This window comes from Aotus nancymaae, unplaced genomic scaffold (assembly GCF_030222135.1).
Source record: "Aotus nancymaae isolate 86718 unplaced genomic scaffold, 86718_ANA_hifiasm-v0.15.2.pri h1tg000018l, whole genome shotgun sequence".
Taxonomy (NCBI): Eukaryota; Metazoa; Chordata; class Mammalia; order Primates; family Aotidae; genus Aotus; species Aotus nancymaae.
The window spans coordinates 9,624,556-9,638,318 of NW_026988430.1; the positions used below are offsets into that span (position 1 = coordinate 9,624,556).

Here is a 13,763-nt window from a genome sequence, read left to right on the forward strand (position 1 = left end):
AGCCTTTGTACACTCTTAGAAGCAGGGCCATGCACTCCTAGCTCACGGGTGGCCCCAGGAGTGTACATATGTTTTCATGAGCTCCTTCTTTTCTGTGATGTGCCTAACACTTTCTGGTTCCTAAGAACCTCCCTCTATCTCTTTCCTGTTGTCTGGCTAGAAAGTCAGGGCTTTAGTTTCTGTACTTCAGCACGCTTCCTGCAGCTGTGTCAGCCTCTGTGGCCAAGACTCTCTTCTTCCTCTTGGGACTGCAGTTTCTGACAAGGAGCTGCTGTCATTGACTCCTTTGCTGCTCTGATACTGCCTGGGATCCCAAGAGGGAGAGAATGAAACAAAACAACCCAGGGGATTTCCTCCATTCTCTTTGATCTCTGGGAGCCCCCTTTCCTGTTCCTCAGACCAGAAATAGAGGGCCTCTCTTGGAAATTTTTCTTTGTGCATCTAGTGTGCAGTTTCAGCTTTTGAAACCAGGCCAGGAGGTGCTGGACAAACTTGTCAGGAGTTGGAGATACTGTGAGTTCTGGTTACTTTTCTCAGTCCACCTGCTTCCAGGTCCTCGGATGCATCTGCCCATTGTTTTTAGTTGCATTCCATGAGAGAGGCAGAATAGGGTACTTATTTCATCTTGATCTGCTTGTTAGGATTTCAAATCAAATCAAAGGATGATGTTTTCTATATTAATTTGCTGTTTTCCCTTTAAATAGCAAGCACATTAAGAAGATAATGCTTTAACACCCACATGTGGTGGTTTCTGTCATAATTACTCATACTTTCATTGTATTAAAACCTCTTGAACTCTACGTAGCTTTATATTAATACCTCTTATATTTGTATATAAAACTTGCCTGGAGCCTAGAAATTCTTACTATCTTTTCCTCCAGTGGTTCTAGCTCCCATTTTTCATAAAGAATGGATAATTTCTTTCTTAAATAAACCTTTTCATATCACTACTCTTGTGTGGCCTAGAGTTCCCTGAATATGTCCTTGTTACTCCTTTTACCAGTGAAGAAATTTATAATGACTTACTACTTTTGTAACTTAAGATCAACACAAAGAACTCACAAGCAGTGTATAATTTCTTTTGACTAAATTCTTTACGGTACAGTGATGCTTTGTACTTGGCATTTAAATAAATACTAAGTTTGATTTTAGGATCTTGCTTTATGTAGAGAGGTGGAAGCTAACAAAATAATTTCTTCTGAACTGACTTTGATGAAATTGCTAATTTTGCATTTTGCCTAGAATACATACTCCTTCAGGGCCCCATGCCTGACTGCCTGATGGTCTTTTAGGAATAGGCCTGCCCGTCGTACCTTGAGGTGGAGCCCTACTTCCATTGCTTATCTTCTCTGCTTTAAGCTGTCTTTATCTTCAGACATCTTCCCTCTGCCTAAGGAGAACTCCTGACCTCAAAATTTTTCATAAAGATATTGCTAACAATTTAAGATAACAGAAAACGTGGTGATATATGTGGTAAATTCATTCTTTCGACAGGTCTTTGTGGTAAGTTCATTGTTTTAGCAAATATTTATTACACACTTTTTATATGCCAAAACACCAGCGGTACAGTAATAGATGCAATAGTCACAAGCTGAGCATTCAGGAAACTTTTTGTCAATTGCAGGAATTTATAGTCTGAAGAATTTATTTGGTTATTTAAACTTTTACCTTTAATACTTTAATTGTTCTAACAGATTTATACTTAAATCTGTTACTTCATGTCCCCCGAAACTGTCTTACCACTGCTTGACAAATCGGTGATCTAAAATACCAATTTGGGCCAGACGAGTGGCTGACACCTGTAATCCCCAGCACTTTGGGAGGCCGAGGCAGGTGAATCACTTGAGGTCAGGAGTTCCAGACCAGCCTGGCCAACATGGTGAAACCTGGTCTTTACTAAAAATACAACAAAATTAGCTGGGCATGTGGTGCATGCCTGTAACTCCAACTACTCTGGAGGCTAAGGCAGGAGAATCGCTTGAACCCGGGAGATGAAGGTTGCAGTGAACCGAGATCATGCCACTGCACTCCAGTCTGGGTGACAGAGCGAGATTCTGTCTCATAAAATAAAATAAAATATATCTATTCTACTTATCTGACCTTACAGTTTCCTAAAAGGTCCTTTTTTTTTTTTTAAACAGGTTGTTTTAAGCAGTTTCTCTAAAGAGTATTGTAGGAATTGGACCAAAGCATTTATTTTAGTCTAGTACTTAACTGAATTTATTCTTTTTTTTTTTTTTTTTTTTTTTTAATAAAGATGGGTTTTCACCATGTTGGTCAGGCTGGTCTTGAACTCCCAACCTCAGGTGATCCGCCCGCCTTGGCCTCCAAAGTGCTTGGATTACAGGCGTGAGCCACCACGCCCGGCCTGAATTTATTCTTAAAACATATTATTTATTAAAATATTTTAAAATGTTTTAGTGTCCTTTTGTTCTTAAACAAATGAAAACTCTCTGTATCTGAAAGAAGGATGTGACCTAGTTCTGTTTCTGCAGTGTAGTTAATGTTTTATTTAAGAGTATTAATACTTCTTCCAATGGTTTTAATCCCCAGAAAATAAATATGCATTAATATCTAGACAAATTCCTACTGTATGCATCTGGGATTGATAGAAATTTTGATTAATAGAAAAGCAGTCATTAATAGAAAAGCAGTCATTTACAAACAACCAGGTTCTGATTTTAAAGCTTTTGGACAGACATTTTTTGCTTAGTAATTTGCTCATAATAGCCATACAATAAATATTTGTGGCTGGGCGTGATGGCTCACTCCTGTAATCCCAGCACTTTGGGAGACCAAGGCAGGCAGATCACATGAGGCTAGGAGTTTGAGGCTGGCCTGGCCAACGTGATGAAACCCCGTCTCTACTAAAAATATAAAAATTAGCACCACCATGTTGTCCCACTACTCGGGAGGCTGAGGCAGGAACATTGCTTGAATGCGGGAGGCGGAAGTTGTAGTGAGCCGAGGTCATGCCACTGCATTCCAGGTTAGGCAGCAGAGGGAGAATGTCTCAAAGAAAAAAAATATATATATATTTTTAATTGTACACTACTGTTAACTAGAAGCACTATGTTGTACAGCATACCTCCATAACTTAACCTTGCATAACTGAAACTTTATACCTGTTCATAGCAATGTTACATTTCCCCCATCTGCTGGCAGCCACCATTATATTTTCTGTTTCTGTGAGTTAACTATTTTAAGTACTTCATAAAGTGGAGTCATGCAGTATTTGTGCTATCACCAGCTTATTTGACTTAGCATAATATCCTCAAGATTCATCCATGTTGTTCCATGTGGCAGGATTTCCCTCTTTTTTTGTAATTAAATGTTATTCCATTGTATGCATGTATCACATTTTATGTATCCATTCACCCATCAATGGACATTTAGGTTGCTTCTGTATGTTAGCGGTTGTGAATGATGCAGTTATAAATATGGGAATGCAAATATCTCTCCAAAATCCTGATTTCAATTCTTTTGTATAAATGCCCAGAAATAGGATTACTGGATCATATGGTGGTTGTATTTTTAATTTTTTTGAGGAACTTCTATACCGTTTTCCATTGCAGCGGCATCATTTTAGATTTCCACCAGCAGTGTACAAAGGGTTCCAATTTCTCCACATCCTCGCCAATGCTTGTTATCTTTTGTTTTTTTGATAATGGACATCCCAACAAGCGTAAAATGATGCCGTGTTGTAGTTTTGATTTCCTTTTCTCCCATAGTTTCTAATGTTGAGCATCTTTTCATACATACCTTTTCAAGAGGAGACATTTGTATGTCTTCTTTGGAGAATGCCTACTCAAGTCCTTTGGCTATTTTTTAAATCAGATTATTTGTTTGCTACTGACTTACAGGATTTCCTTATATATTTTGGATATTAATCGCTTCTTAATATGTGGTATTTTTCTCCAATTCTGCAGGTATTTTCTCCCATTCTGCAGGTTGCCTTTTCGTTCTATTGATTCTTAGTTTGATATTGTTCTACCTATCTATTTGTACTTTTAATGTCATATGCAAGAAATTGTTGTGAAGATCATAGTTACGAATTTTTCCTGTATGTTTTTTTCTAGGATTTTTATAGTTTCAAATCTTATTTTTGTTTAACTCTTTAATCTATGTCGAGTTAATTTTTGTGTCTGGTGTAAGGTAAAGGTCCAGTTTCATTCTTTTTGCATGTGGATTTTCAGATTTCCCAGCACCATTTGTTGAAGATGCTGTCCTTTTCCCATTGTGTATTCTTTATGCTCTTATTGAAGAACAGTTAACTGTATATGCATAGGTTTATTTATGGACTCTGTATTCTAGTTCATTGATCTATTTGTCTTTTTTTTTTTGAGACCGGGTTTTGCTCTCTCACCCAGGCTGGAGTGCAGTGGTGCAATCTTGGCTCACTGCAGTCTCCACCTCCCAGCTTCAAGCAATCTTCATGCCTCAGCCTCCTGAGTAGCTGGGATTACAGGTATCTGCCACTACATCCTGCTAATTTTTGTATTTTTAGTAGAGATGGGGTTTCACTTGGTCTTGAACTCCTCACCTCAGGTGATTCACTCACCTCAGCCTCCCAAAGTACTGGGATTCCAGGCATGAGCTGCACCTGGCTATTTTGTCTATTTTCATTTCAGTACCATACTGTTTTAATTACTACAGCTTTGTGATATATTTTGAAATCAGGATATGTAATGCCTTCAGCTTTGTTGTTATTTTCCAAGATTGTTTTGGCTATTTGGTGTCCTTTGTGGTTTCATATGAATTTTAGGATTGTTTGGATGATTTGTGTAAAAATTGCCACTGGGATTTTGATTGGGATTGTATAGATTACTTTGGATAGAATGGATATTTACAAAATATTGTCTTCCAATTTATGAACACAGATGTCTTTCCACTTATTTCTGTCTTTCAAAATTTCTTTCATCAATATTTTTTAGTTTTTGGTATATAGGCGTTTTACCTTCTTCGTAAGTTTATTCCCAAATATTTTATTTTATTTTATTTTGAGACAGGGTCTCACTCTGGAGTCTCACTCCAGGCTGGAGTGTAGTGGCGTGATCTCAGCTCACTGCAACCTTCACCTCCCTGGACTCAGGTGATCCTCCCACCTCAGTTTCCAAAGTAGCTGGGACTACAGGCACACACCACAACACTCAGCTAATTTTTGTATTTTTTGTGGAGATAGGATTTCACCATGTTGTCCAGGCTGGTCCTGAACTCCTGGACTCAAGCGATCCTCCTGCCTTGGCCTCCCAAAGTGTTAGAATTACAGGCGTGAGCCACCATACCTGTGTTTTATTCTTTTTGATGCTATTGTCAATGGGATTGTTTTCATAATTTCCCTTGGTTCATTGTTAGTATATATAAGTGGAACTGATTTCTCTGTGTTGATTTTGTATAATACCATTTAACTAAATTAGTTCTAACAGATTTTGTTTTGTAGAGTCTCTATGGTTTTTTACATAAAATAATCACCTCTGTGAAGAGAGAGTTTTTTTTGCTTCTTTATTCCTAAGTTGGAAGCCTTTTAAAAAGAATTGCCTAATTGCCCTGGCTAGTATTCCAAGACTATGATAATAGAAGCGGTGAGAGTGAACATCCTTTCCTTGTTCTTGATCTTAGAGGAAAAGCTTTCAGCTTTTTACCATTGAATATGATGTTAGTTATGGGCAATTTCCTTCTATTCCTAGTTTGTTGAGAGTTTCTATTATGAAAGGCTGTTGAGTTTTGTCAAATAACTTTTGTGCATCCAGTGAGATAGTCATGTGATTTTTATTTCTCTTTCTGTCAATTCGATGTGTCACATTAAACAATTTTTGTATGTTGAACCATTGTGGCATACCAGTAATAAATCCTACTGTGGTCTTGGTGTATAAGCCTTTTAATGTGTTGTTGAACTTGATTTACTAGTATTTTGATAAGGTTTTTTGCATCTCTATATCAGGGATATTGGCCTGTAGTTTTCTTTTCTTGTCTGGCTTTGATATGAGGGTAATTCTGACCTTATAAAATGAATTTGGAACTGTTTCTTCCTCTTCCACTTTCTGGAAGATTTTGGAAAGTATTGGCATTAATTTTTCTTTAAGTGTTTGGTAGAATTTACCAGTTAAGTCATCTGGTCGTGAGCTTTGCTGTTTAAATCTATTTAGATCTTGTTGTTGTCATTTGAGATGGAGTCTCTCTCTGTTGCCCTGACTGGACTGCAATGGTATGATCTTGGCTCACTGCAGCCTCCACCTCCCAGGCTCAAGCGATTCTCCTACCTCAGCCTCCTGAGTAACTGAGACGACAGGCGTGTGGCACCATGCCCTGATGATTTTTGTATTTTTAGTGGACAGTGTTTCACTATGTTGGCCAGACTGGTCTCAAACTCCTGACCTCAAGTGATCTGCCTGCCTTGGCCTCCCAAAGTGTTGTGATTACAGGCATGAACCACTGTGCCTTGCTAGGTCTTCTATTCATAATTCAGCCTTGCTAGATTTTATGTTTCTAGTAATTTAACCATTTCTTATAGGCTATCCAGCTTGTTGGTATATAATTGTTCACAGTAGTCTCATGATCCTTTTTATTTCTGTGGCATTAGTTGCACTCTCTCCTTTTTCATTTCTGATTTTATTTGAGTCTTCTCTTTTTTTGTAATCTAGCTAAAGGTTTGTCAATTTTGCTGATATTTTAAAAACTCAGTTTTACTGATTTTTTTTCTATTTTCTGTTCCTTTTTTGTTTATATCTGCTCTAATCTTTATTTTTTCCTTCCTTCTGCTAATTTAAGGCTCACTTTGTTTTTGTGATTCCCTGAGGTTTAAAGTTAGGTTGTTTACTTGAGATCTTTCTTCTTTATTGTGGGTGTTTATTGTCATATGCTTTCTTCTTACTGCTGCCTTTGCTGTGATCAATAAGTTTTGTTATGTTGTATTTTCATTTGTCTCAAGATACTTTCTAATTTCTCTTTTGATTTGTTCTTTGACCGATTGGTGTTCAAGGGAGTGTTTAATTTCCACATAATTTTGAATTTTCTGGTTTTCCTTCTGCTGTGATTTCAGTCTCCTAAATTTCTTAATACTTGTTATTGTGACCTAACGTGATCCATCCTGAAACATATTCTGGTATGCTGTAGAAGATGGTATATTCTGCTGCTGTTGGGTAAAATGTTCTGTATATGCCTATTAGGTCTACTTGTTGTTTAAGTCCTCTGTTTTCTTACTGATTTTCTATCTGGTTGTTCTGTCCATTATTGAAAGTGAAGTAGAGGCTGGGCATGGTGGCTCATGTCTGTGATCCCAGCACTCTAGGAGGCCGAGGCAGGCAGATCGCAAGGTCAGGAGTTTGCGACTAGCCTGACCAACATGGTGAAACCCTGCCTCTACTAAAATACAAAATTAGCTGGGCGTGGTGGCCCACGCCTATAAACCTAGCTACTCAGGAGGCTGAGGCAGGAGAATTGCTTGAACCCAGGAGGCAGAGGTTGCAGCGAGCCGAGATCAAGCCACTGCACTCCAACCTGAGTGACAGAGTAAGACTCCGTCTCAAAAACAAAAACAAAAAAATGAAAGTGAGGTAGAAAAGTTTCCTACTACTGTTGTATTCCCATCTATTTTTTCAGTTCTGTTAATGCTTGCTTTATAAATTTAGGTGCTCTGATGTTGGGTACATATGTATTTTTACTTTCATATCTTCTTGGTGGATTTATCATTTTATAACATCCTTCTTTGTTACTTTTTGAGTTTTGTCTGATGTATGCATGGCTCTGTTTTGATTATCATTTACATGGATTTTTTTTCATCCCTTTACTTTCACCTTATACATATCCTTAAATCTAAAGGATTTAATCCCTTGGAGATAACATATTTTTTTTTTCTTTTTTTTTTTTTTTTTTTTTGAGACGGAGTTTCACTCTATCGCCCGGACTGGAGTGCAGTAGCGTATTCTCGGCTCACTCCAGCATCCACCTCCTGAGTTCAGATGATTCTGAAGTGTTTCTCATCCCTCAGCCTCCCAAGTTGCTGGGATTACAGGTGACTGCCACCATGCATGGCTAATTTTTGTGTTTTCAGTAGAAATGGTGTTTCACCATGTTGGCCAGGCTGGTCTTGAACTCCTCACCTCAGGTGATGTGCCTGCCTTGGCCTCCCAAAGTGCTGAGATTACAGGCATGAGCCACTGCCCCCAGCCAGAGAGAGCATATATTTGTATCTTGTTTTTATCCCTTCAGCCACTCTATCGTTTTTTTTCTTTTCTTTTTTTTTGGACACAGGATCTTGCTCTGGCTCACTGCCACCTGCTTTGACCCCCCTGGGCTCAATCAGTCCTCCCACCTCAACCTCCTGAGTAGCTGAGACTACAGGCATGAGACACCACACTGGCTAATTTTTCTATTTTTGGTAGAGATGGGATTTTACCATGTTGTCCAGGCTGGTCTTAAACTCCTGGCCACTTGATCTTCCTGCCTTGGCCTCCCGAAGAACTCAGGCATGAGCTACCATGCCTGGCCACTCTATGTCTTTTAATTCGGAAGTTTAATCCAATTACATTAAAAGTAATTATTTATAAGGTAAGATTCATTGCCATTTTAATTGTTTTCTCTTACAGCTCTTTTTCCTCTTTTTCTCTCTTGGTATCTTCCTTTGTGTTTTGTTAAGTTTTTAGTAGTGATATGCTTTGATTTCTTTTTCTTTTTATGCGTCTTCTATAGATATATATATGTTTTTGTGGTTGCCATGGGGCCTACATAAAAAATAATTAGAAGTCGGTTGTGGAAAAAAATTACATTTACCTTAAGCTGAGAACAACTTCAATCCCCTACAAAAACTCTACACCTTTACTCCCCCTACATATACACACGTCCTTGACTCAAATAAGGTATTTTACTTTCTTGTACATACATTTTCTTTTCTACAGAAATGGGGATAATAATGTATTCCACTAACTCAGGAGTTCTTGAAATGTGGTTCCCAGAGACTATTTGAAGAGCATCTGTGAGGTCAGAACTGTTCTCATCATGATTCTAAGGTGGTCTTTTTTTTTTTTTTTTTCCCACTGTGTTGACACTTGGAACAATGGTACAAAAGCGATGAGAAAAGCTTGCCGGCATTGGATCAAATTATATTTACAGTCACTATATTCTTTGCTGCCACATATTCCTAGTAAAAATAAATGCCAGTTTTGCTTAAGAATGTCCTTGGAGCAATAGATAATTTTATTAAATATAAACTTTTTAATATGGTTTTAAATGCATGTGATGACATAGGAATTATGCATAAAGCACTTCTGCATACTGAAGTAAATAGTTGTCCCAAAGATGAGCCTGGGTACAATGGATTGTGTTTATTAGTTCAATTAACTCCTTTTTTGGTGGAATACCTTTTTGTTTTTTTGTTTTTTATTTTTTTTTTAAACAGTCTTGCTCTGTCACCAGGCTAGAGTACAGTGGTGCCATCTTGGCTGACTGCAACCTCCGCCTTCCTGGTTCAAGCGATTCTCCTACCTTAACCTCCTGAGTATCTGGGATTACAGGTGCACACCATCACAGCTGGCTAATTTTTGTATTTTTAGTAGAGATGGGGTTTCACCATGTTGGTCAGGCTGGTCTTGAACTCCTGACCTCATGATCCACCCACCTTGGCCTCCCAAAGTGCTGGGATTACAGGCATTAGCCACCATGCCCAGCCTGGAATACCATTTTTACTCAAAAGAATGATGATCAACAAACCATGGTTGTTCAGAGTTGGGTATTTGGCAGACATTTGTTTGAAAATGAATTAAGTGAGCTTGTCACTTCAAGGAAAACAGCTCACAGTATTTGTTGCCAAATGATAAAATTCACTGCAGCCACAGCCTCCCAGGTTCAAGTGATTCTCCCACCTCAGCCTTCCAGTTAGGTGGCATTACAAGCATGTCCCAGCATGCCTGGCTAATTTTTGTATTTTTAATAGAGACGGGGTTTTGCCATGCTGGCCAGGCTGGTCTTGAATAAATAATTTTTGAGCTCTTATTGTTATATTACTATGCAAATTCTTGAAGCTAGGACTTTGGAGAAGAGACATAGAGAATATATATAAATAGTTGCTATTAAAGAGCTTTTTAGTTCATAAGACGAATGGGAGGAGAGAATCCACATATAAGGTGACTTCAAAATGTTTGTGAAAGATGGAATTAAAAGAAAAATTTAACACATACCTTTTATTTCCTAATGTAAGCTCTATCAAGTTCAAGATACTTTTTTTTTTTTTTTTTTTTTTTTTTTGAGATGGAATCTTGCTCTGTCACCCAGGCTGGAGTGCACTGGTGCAATCTCGGCTCACTGCAACCTCCACCTCCTGAATCCAAGCAATTCTCCTGCCTCAGCCTCCTGTGTAGCTGGGACTACAGGCATGTGCCACCTTGCCCAGCTAATTTTTTGTATTTTTAGTAAAGGCAGGATTTCTTTGTGTCAGCCAGGATGCTCTCAATTTCCTGACCTCATGAGCCGCCCTTCTTGGCCTCCCAAAATGCTGGAATTACAGGCATAAGCCACCATGCCCAGCCTCAAGATGCTTTTATAAGCAATGACACTAACCATTTATCTCTAATAGCCTGAAGCTCCTGGGAATTTAACCATGTTAGTGTAGTATTTTTTTTTTTTTTTTTTTGAGACAGAGTCTCTCTGTGGCCAGATTGGAGTACAGTGGCATGATTTCATCTCAGTGCAATGTCCAACTCCCTGGTTTAAGCAATTTTCCTGCCTCAGCTTCCTGAGCAGCTAATTTTGTATTTTTAGTAGAGATAGGGTTTTACCATGTTGGCCAGGATGGTCTTGAACACCTGACCTCATGAATGCAGTCTTTTTTACATTATTAGCTGAAGAAAAATGGATACACTATAAAGATGTTTTTTAGGGGGAGACTGAGTCTGTGTTTGCCAGTCTGTAGTGCAGTGGCACAATCTTGGCTCACTGCAACATCTACCTCCTGGGTTTGAGTGATTCTCCTACCTCAGCCTCCCCAGCAGCTGGGATTATAGGTGCCTGCCACCACACCTGGCTGATTTTTGTATTTTTAGTAGAGATGTGGTTTGAGACCCCTGGTCTCAAGCAGTTTACCTGCCTCAGCTTCCCAAAATATTAGCATTACAGGTGTGAGCAACTGCCCCCGGCCTGTTTTCGCTATTTTATAGAAGCCATTCTAATAGATTTAAAAAAAAAAAAAAAAGGCTGGTCTTGAACTCGTGACCTCATGTAATCTGCCTGCCTCAGCCTCCCAAAGTGCTGGGATTACAGTGTAAGCCACCATACCTAGCTAAAGACTTTTTTTTTTTTTTTTTTGAAGGCTAGCAGTGCAGTGGCTAAAGATTTTTTAAGATTAGGAAACAAAAAAGAGGTCAGAAGCCAAATCAGAACTATAAAGCCTAATGATTTCCCCTTGAAACTGTCACAGAATTTTGTTTGGTGAGCAGAATGAGTAGGAGCTTTGCTGTGATGGAGGAGGATTCTCTGAAGCTTTTCTGGGTTTTCTAAAGCTTTGGCTGCCTTTCTCAAAACGCTCTCATAACAAGCACATTTTATCATTCTTTGGCCCTCCAGAAAGTCAACAGGCAAAATACCTTGAGCATCCTAAAAATCTGTTGTCCTGACTTTGTTCTTGACAAGTCTACTTTTGCTTTGATGACTGGACCTCTTCCACCTCTCGGTAGTCATTGCTTTGGTTGTGCTTTGTCTTCAGGATTGTGTGGTAGAGCTGTTTCGTTTCCTGTTACAATTCTTCAAAGAGATGCTTCAGGATCTTGATCCCACTTGTTTAAAATTTCCATTGAAAGCTCTGCTCTCATCTGTAGCTGATCTGGATGCAATGGTTTTGGCACCCATCCAGTGGAAATTTGCTCAACTTTAAATTTTTCAGTCAGAATTGTGTAAACTGAACCAGTGGAGATGTCTGTGGTGTTGTCTATTTCTGCTGTTAATTGTTGATTCACTTCAAATAGGACACAAACCAGATCCATTTCTTTAGTCATAAATTGATGTGGATGGTGTGCTGCTGCCGACTTCATATGTCTCATCCCTCTTAAAACACGTTATCTGTTTGTAAACTTCTTATTTCTCTGGGGCATTATCCCCATAAACTTTTGGTAAGGCATCAATAATTTTATCATTCGTTCACCCAAGCTTCACCATAAATTTGATGTTTATTCTTACTTCAATTTTAGCAGCATTCATATTGCTCTGTTAAGGGCTGTCTTCAAACTAATGCTTTCTCCTTCTTAGTGCCCCAAAGTAGATCCTGTTCAGATATATTATAACAGGTTAATATAAGTTTATTTTGATGTAAAAGTACTTTGAAATTCGTGCGTAGTTGTTTGATAATATTCATTTTCCATAGCTTTGAACACCCCCTATAACTCTCCTCTTCCACAAACCAAACAATGAAAAAGCACATTTGTGATGGAAGCTCATTTTGCAATAGGAATTCACAGTGATCTAAGCCCTGCTATTCATGAATATAGTTGATTAGTGGAGTCTAAGTTGCTTTTTGATTTTTGAAATTCTCTTCTTCCCTTGCAGGTATAGAACAAGATGCAGTGAATACTTTTACCAAATATATATCTCCAGATGCTGCTAAACCAATACCAATTACAGAAGCAATGAGAAATGACATCATAGGTAAGCAGTGCTTGAAGCTATGGCAAAAAAAAAAAACAGCAAAAAATTCACAAAACTAACCATTTTGGTTATTGACTAAGATAATTTTTTCTTAACATGGAATTTAATAGTTCCCTTCCGAATTTGTTTTCTGAATATTTTTTATATCAGATTATCGCTCACTTTAAAAGTTTCTCGGCTGCAGTCGGTGCCAGGGTCTTCGCCTGGGCCAGGTGGACTGCAGTGTAGTGGGTGTTCTGGCCTGGCCACCAGTGAGGAGCTGGCCCGGCGGGTGGCTATGTGCGCCAAGCGGGCGGGATGGAAACTTCAGGACTGGAAGCCCAGTGAGGCTAAAGGACAGTCCCAAAGTTTCCAGGCATCAGGGTTGCAACCCAAGAGTCTTCATGGCAGGTGGGCGACTGGATGGCCAGACAGGTGTCTTGATGCTGGCCTCTCCATCTCAGGGCTTCATCCCACTCCTCAGTGGCCTGGCCTCCCTGGGGCACCCTAGATATCCACCTTCATTAGCCGGAGCCATCACATGGCCTGTGACCCACCATTTTTTGCCAGTAGACTGTGCCACATGCAGCGTCATTTGGCACAGCTGGAGGTGCGAGGAGGAGGCCAGCCTCATGTCCACTCCCAGTTTCATGTAACTTGATTCTTCTTAATAAAGGCAATTTGCTAACTTCCTCGCTTTAAGAAAAAAAAAGTTTCTCTTATATGTTGGACCCAAATTCTTAGACTTTGACCTGAATAGCAATGACAGCAAGAACAATAAATAGCACACATTTATTGAACACTCACCGTGTCCCAGACAATATTCCAAGCACTTTCTGTGGATAAACTCATTTTAACTTTATCCAAAGTAACAGCTCAGATATGGCAGAGTCAGGATTTGAAACTAGACCCTCACATACCTTAACTGCTGTGTTGTTGGCAGTGTTTTCATACTGTAGGTAGGGACCAGCCTTCTCTTACACCCTCACCCACGGCCAAAAAAAAACTTAGAACAAATCAAAGTGGCTCAGAGCAGTAAGGACAAATATTTCAGAAAAATGTTTCCATTATATATACATGTATGCATGTGTATGCTGATTCAACAAATACATTTCTGTATAGGTTATAGTAAAATAGTTTGAAAGCTTTTACTGTGT

The 13,763-nt window shown here is 38.9% G+C and overlaps 1 protein-coding gene across 4 annotated transcripts in view; it reads left to right on the top strand.

Moving 5' to 3' along the window:
- Nucleotides 1-13,763, top strand: part of AKAP10 (A-kinase anchoring protein 10) — a 92,177-nt gene that overhangs the window by 26,914 nt on the left and 51,500 nt on the right. For all 4 annotated transcript variants that reach the window (XM_064378263.1, XM_064378266.1, XM_064378265.1 and 1 more), the window contains one exon: nucleotides 12,529-12,627. In XM_064378263.1, the coding sequence (XP_064234333.1) occupies nucleotides 12,529-12,627 (99 nt within the window). The remainder of the gene's footprint in view (nucleotides 1-12,528; nucleotides 12,628-13,763) is intronic.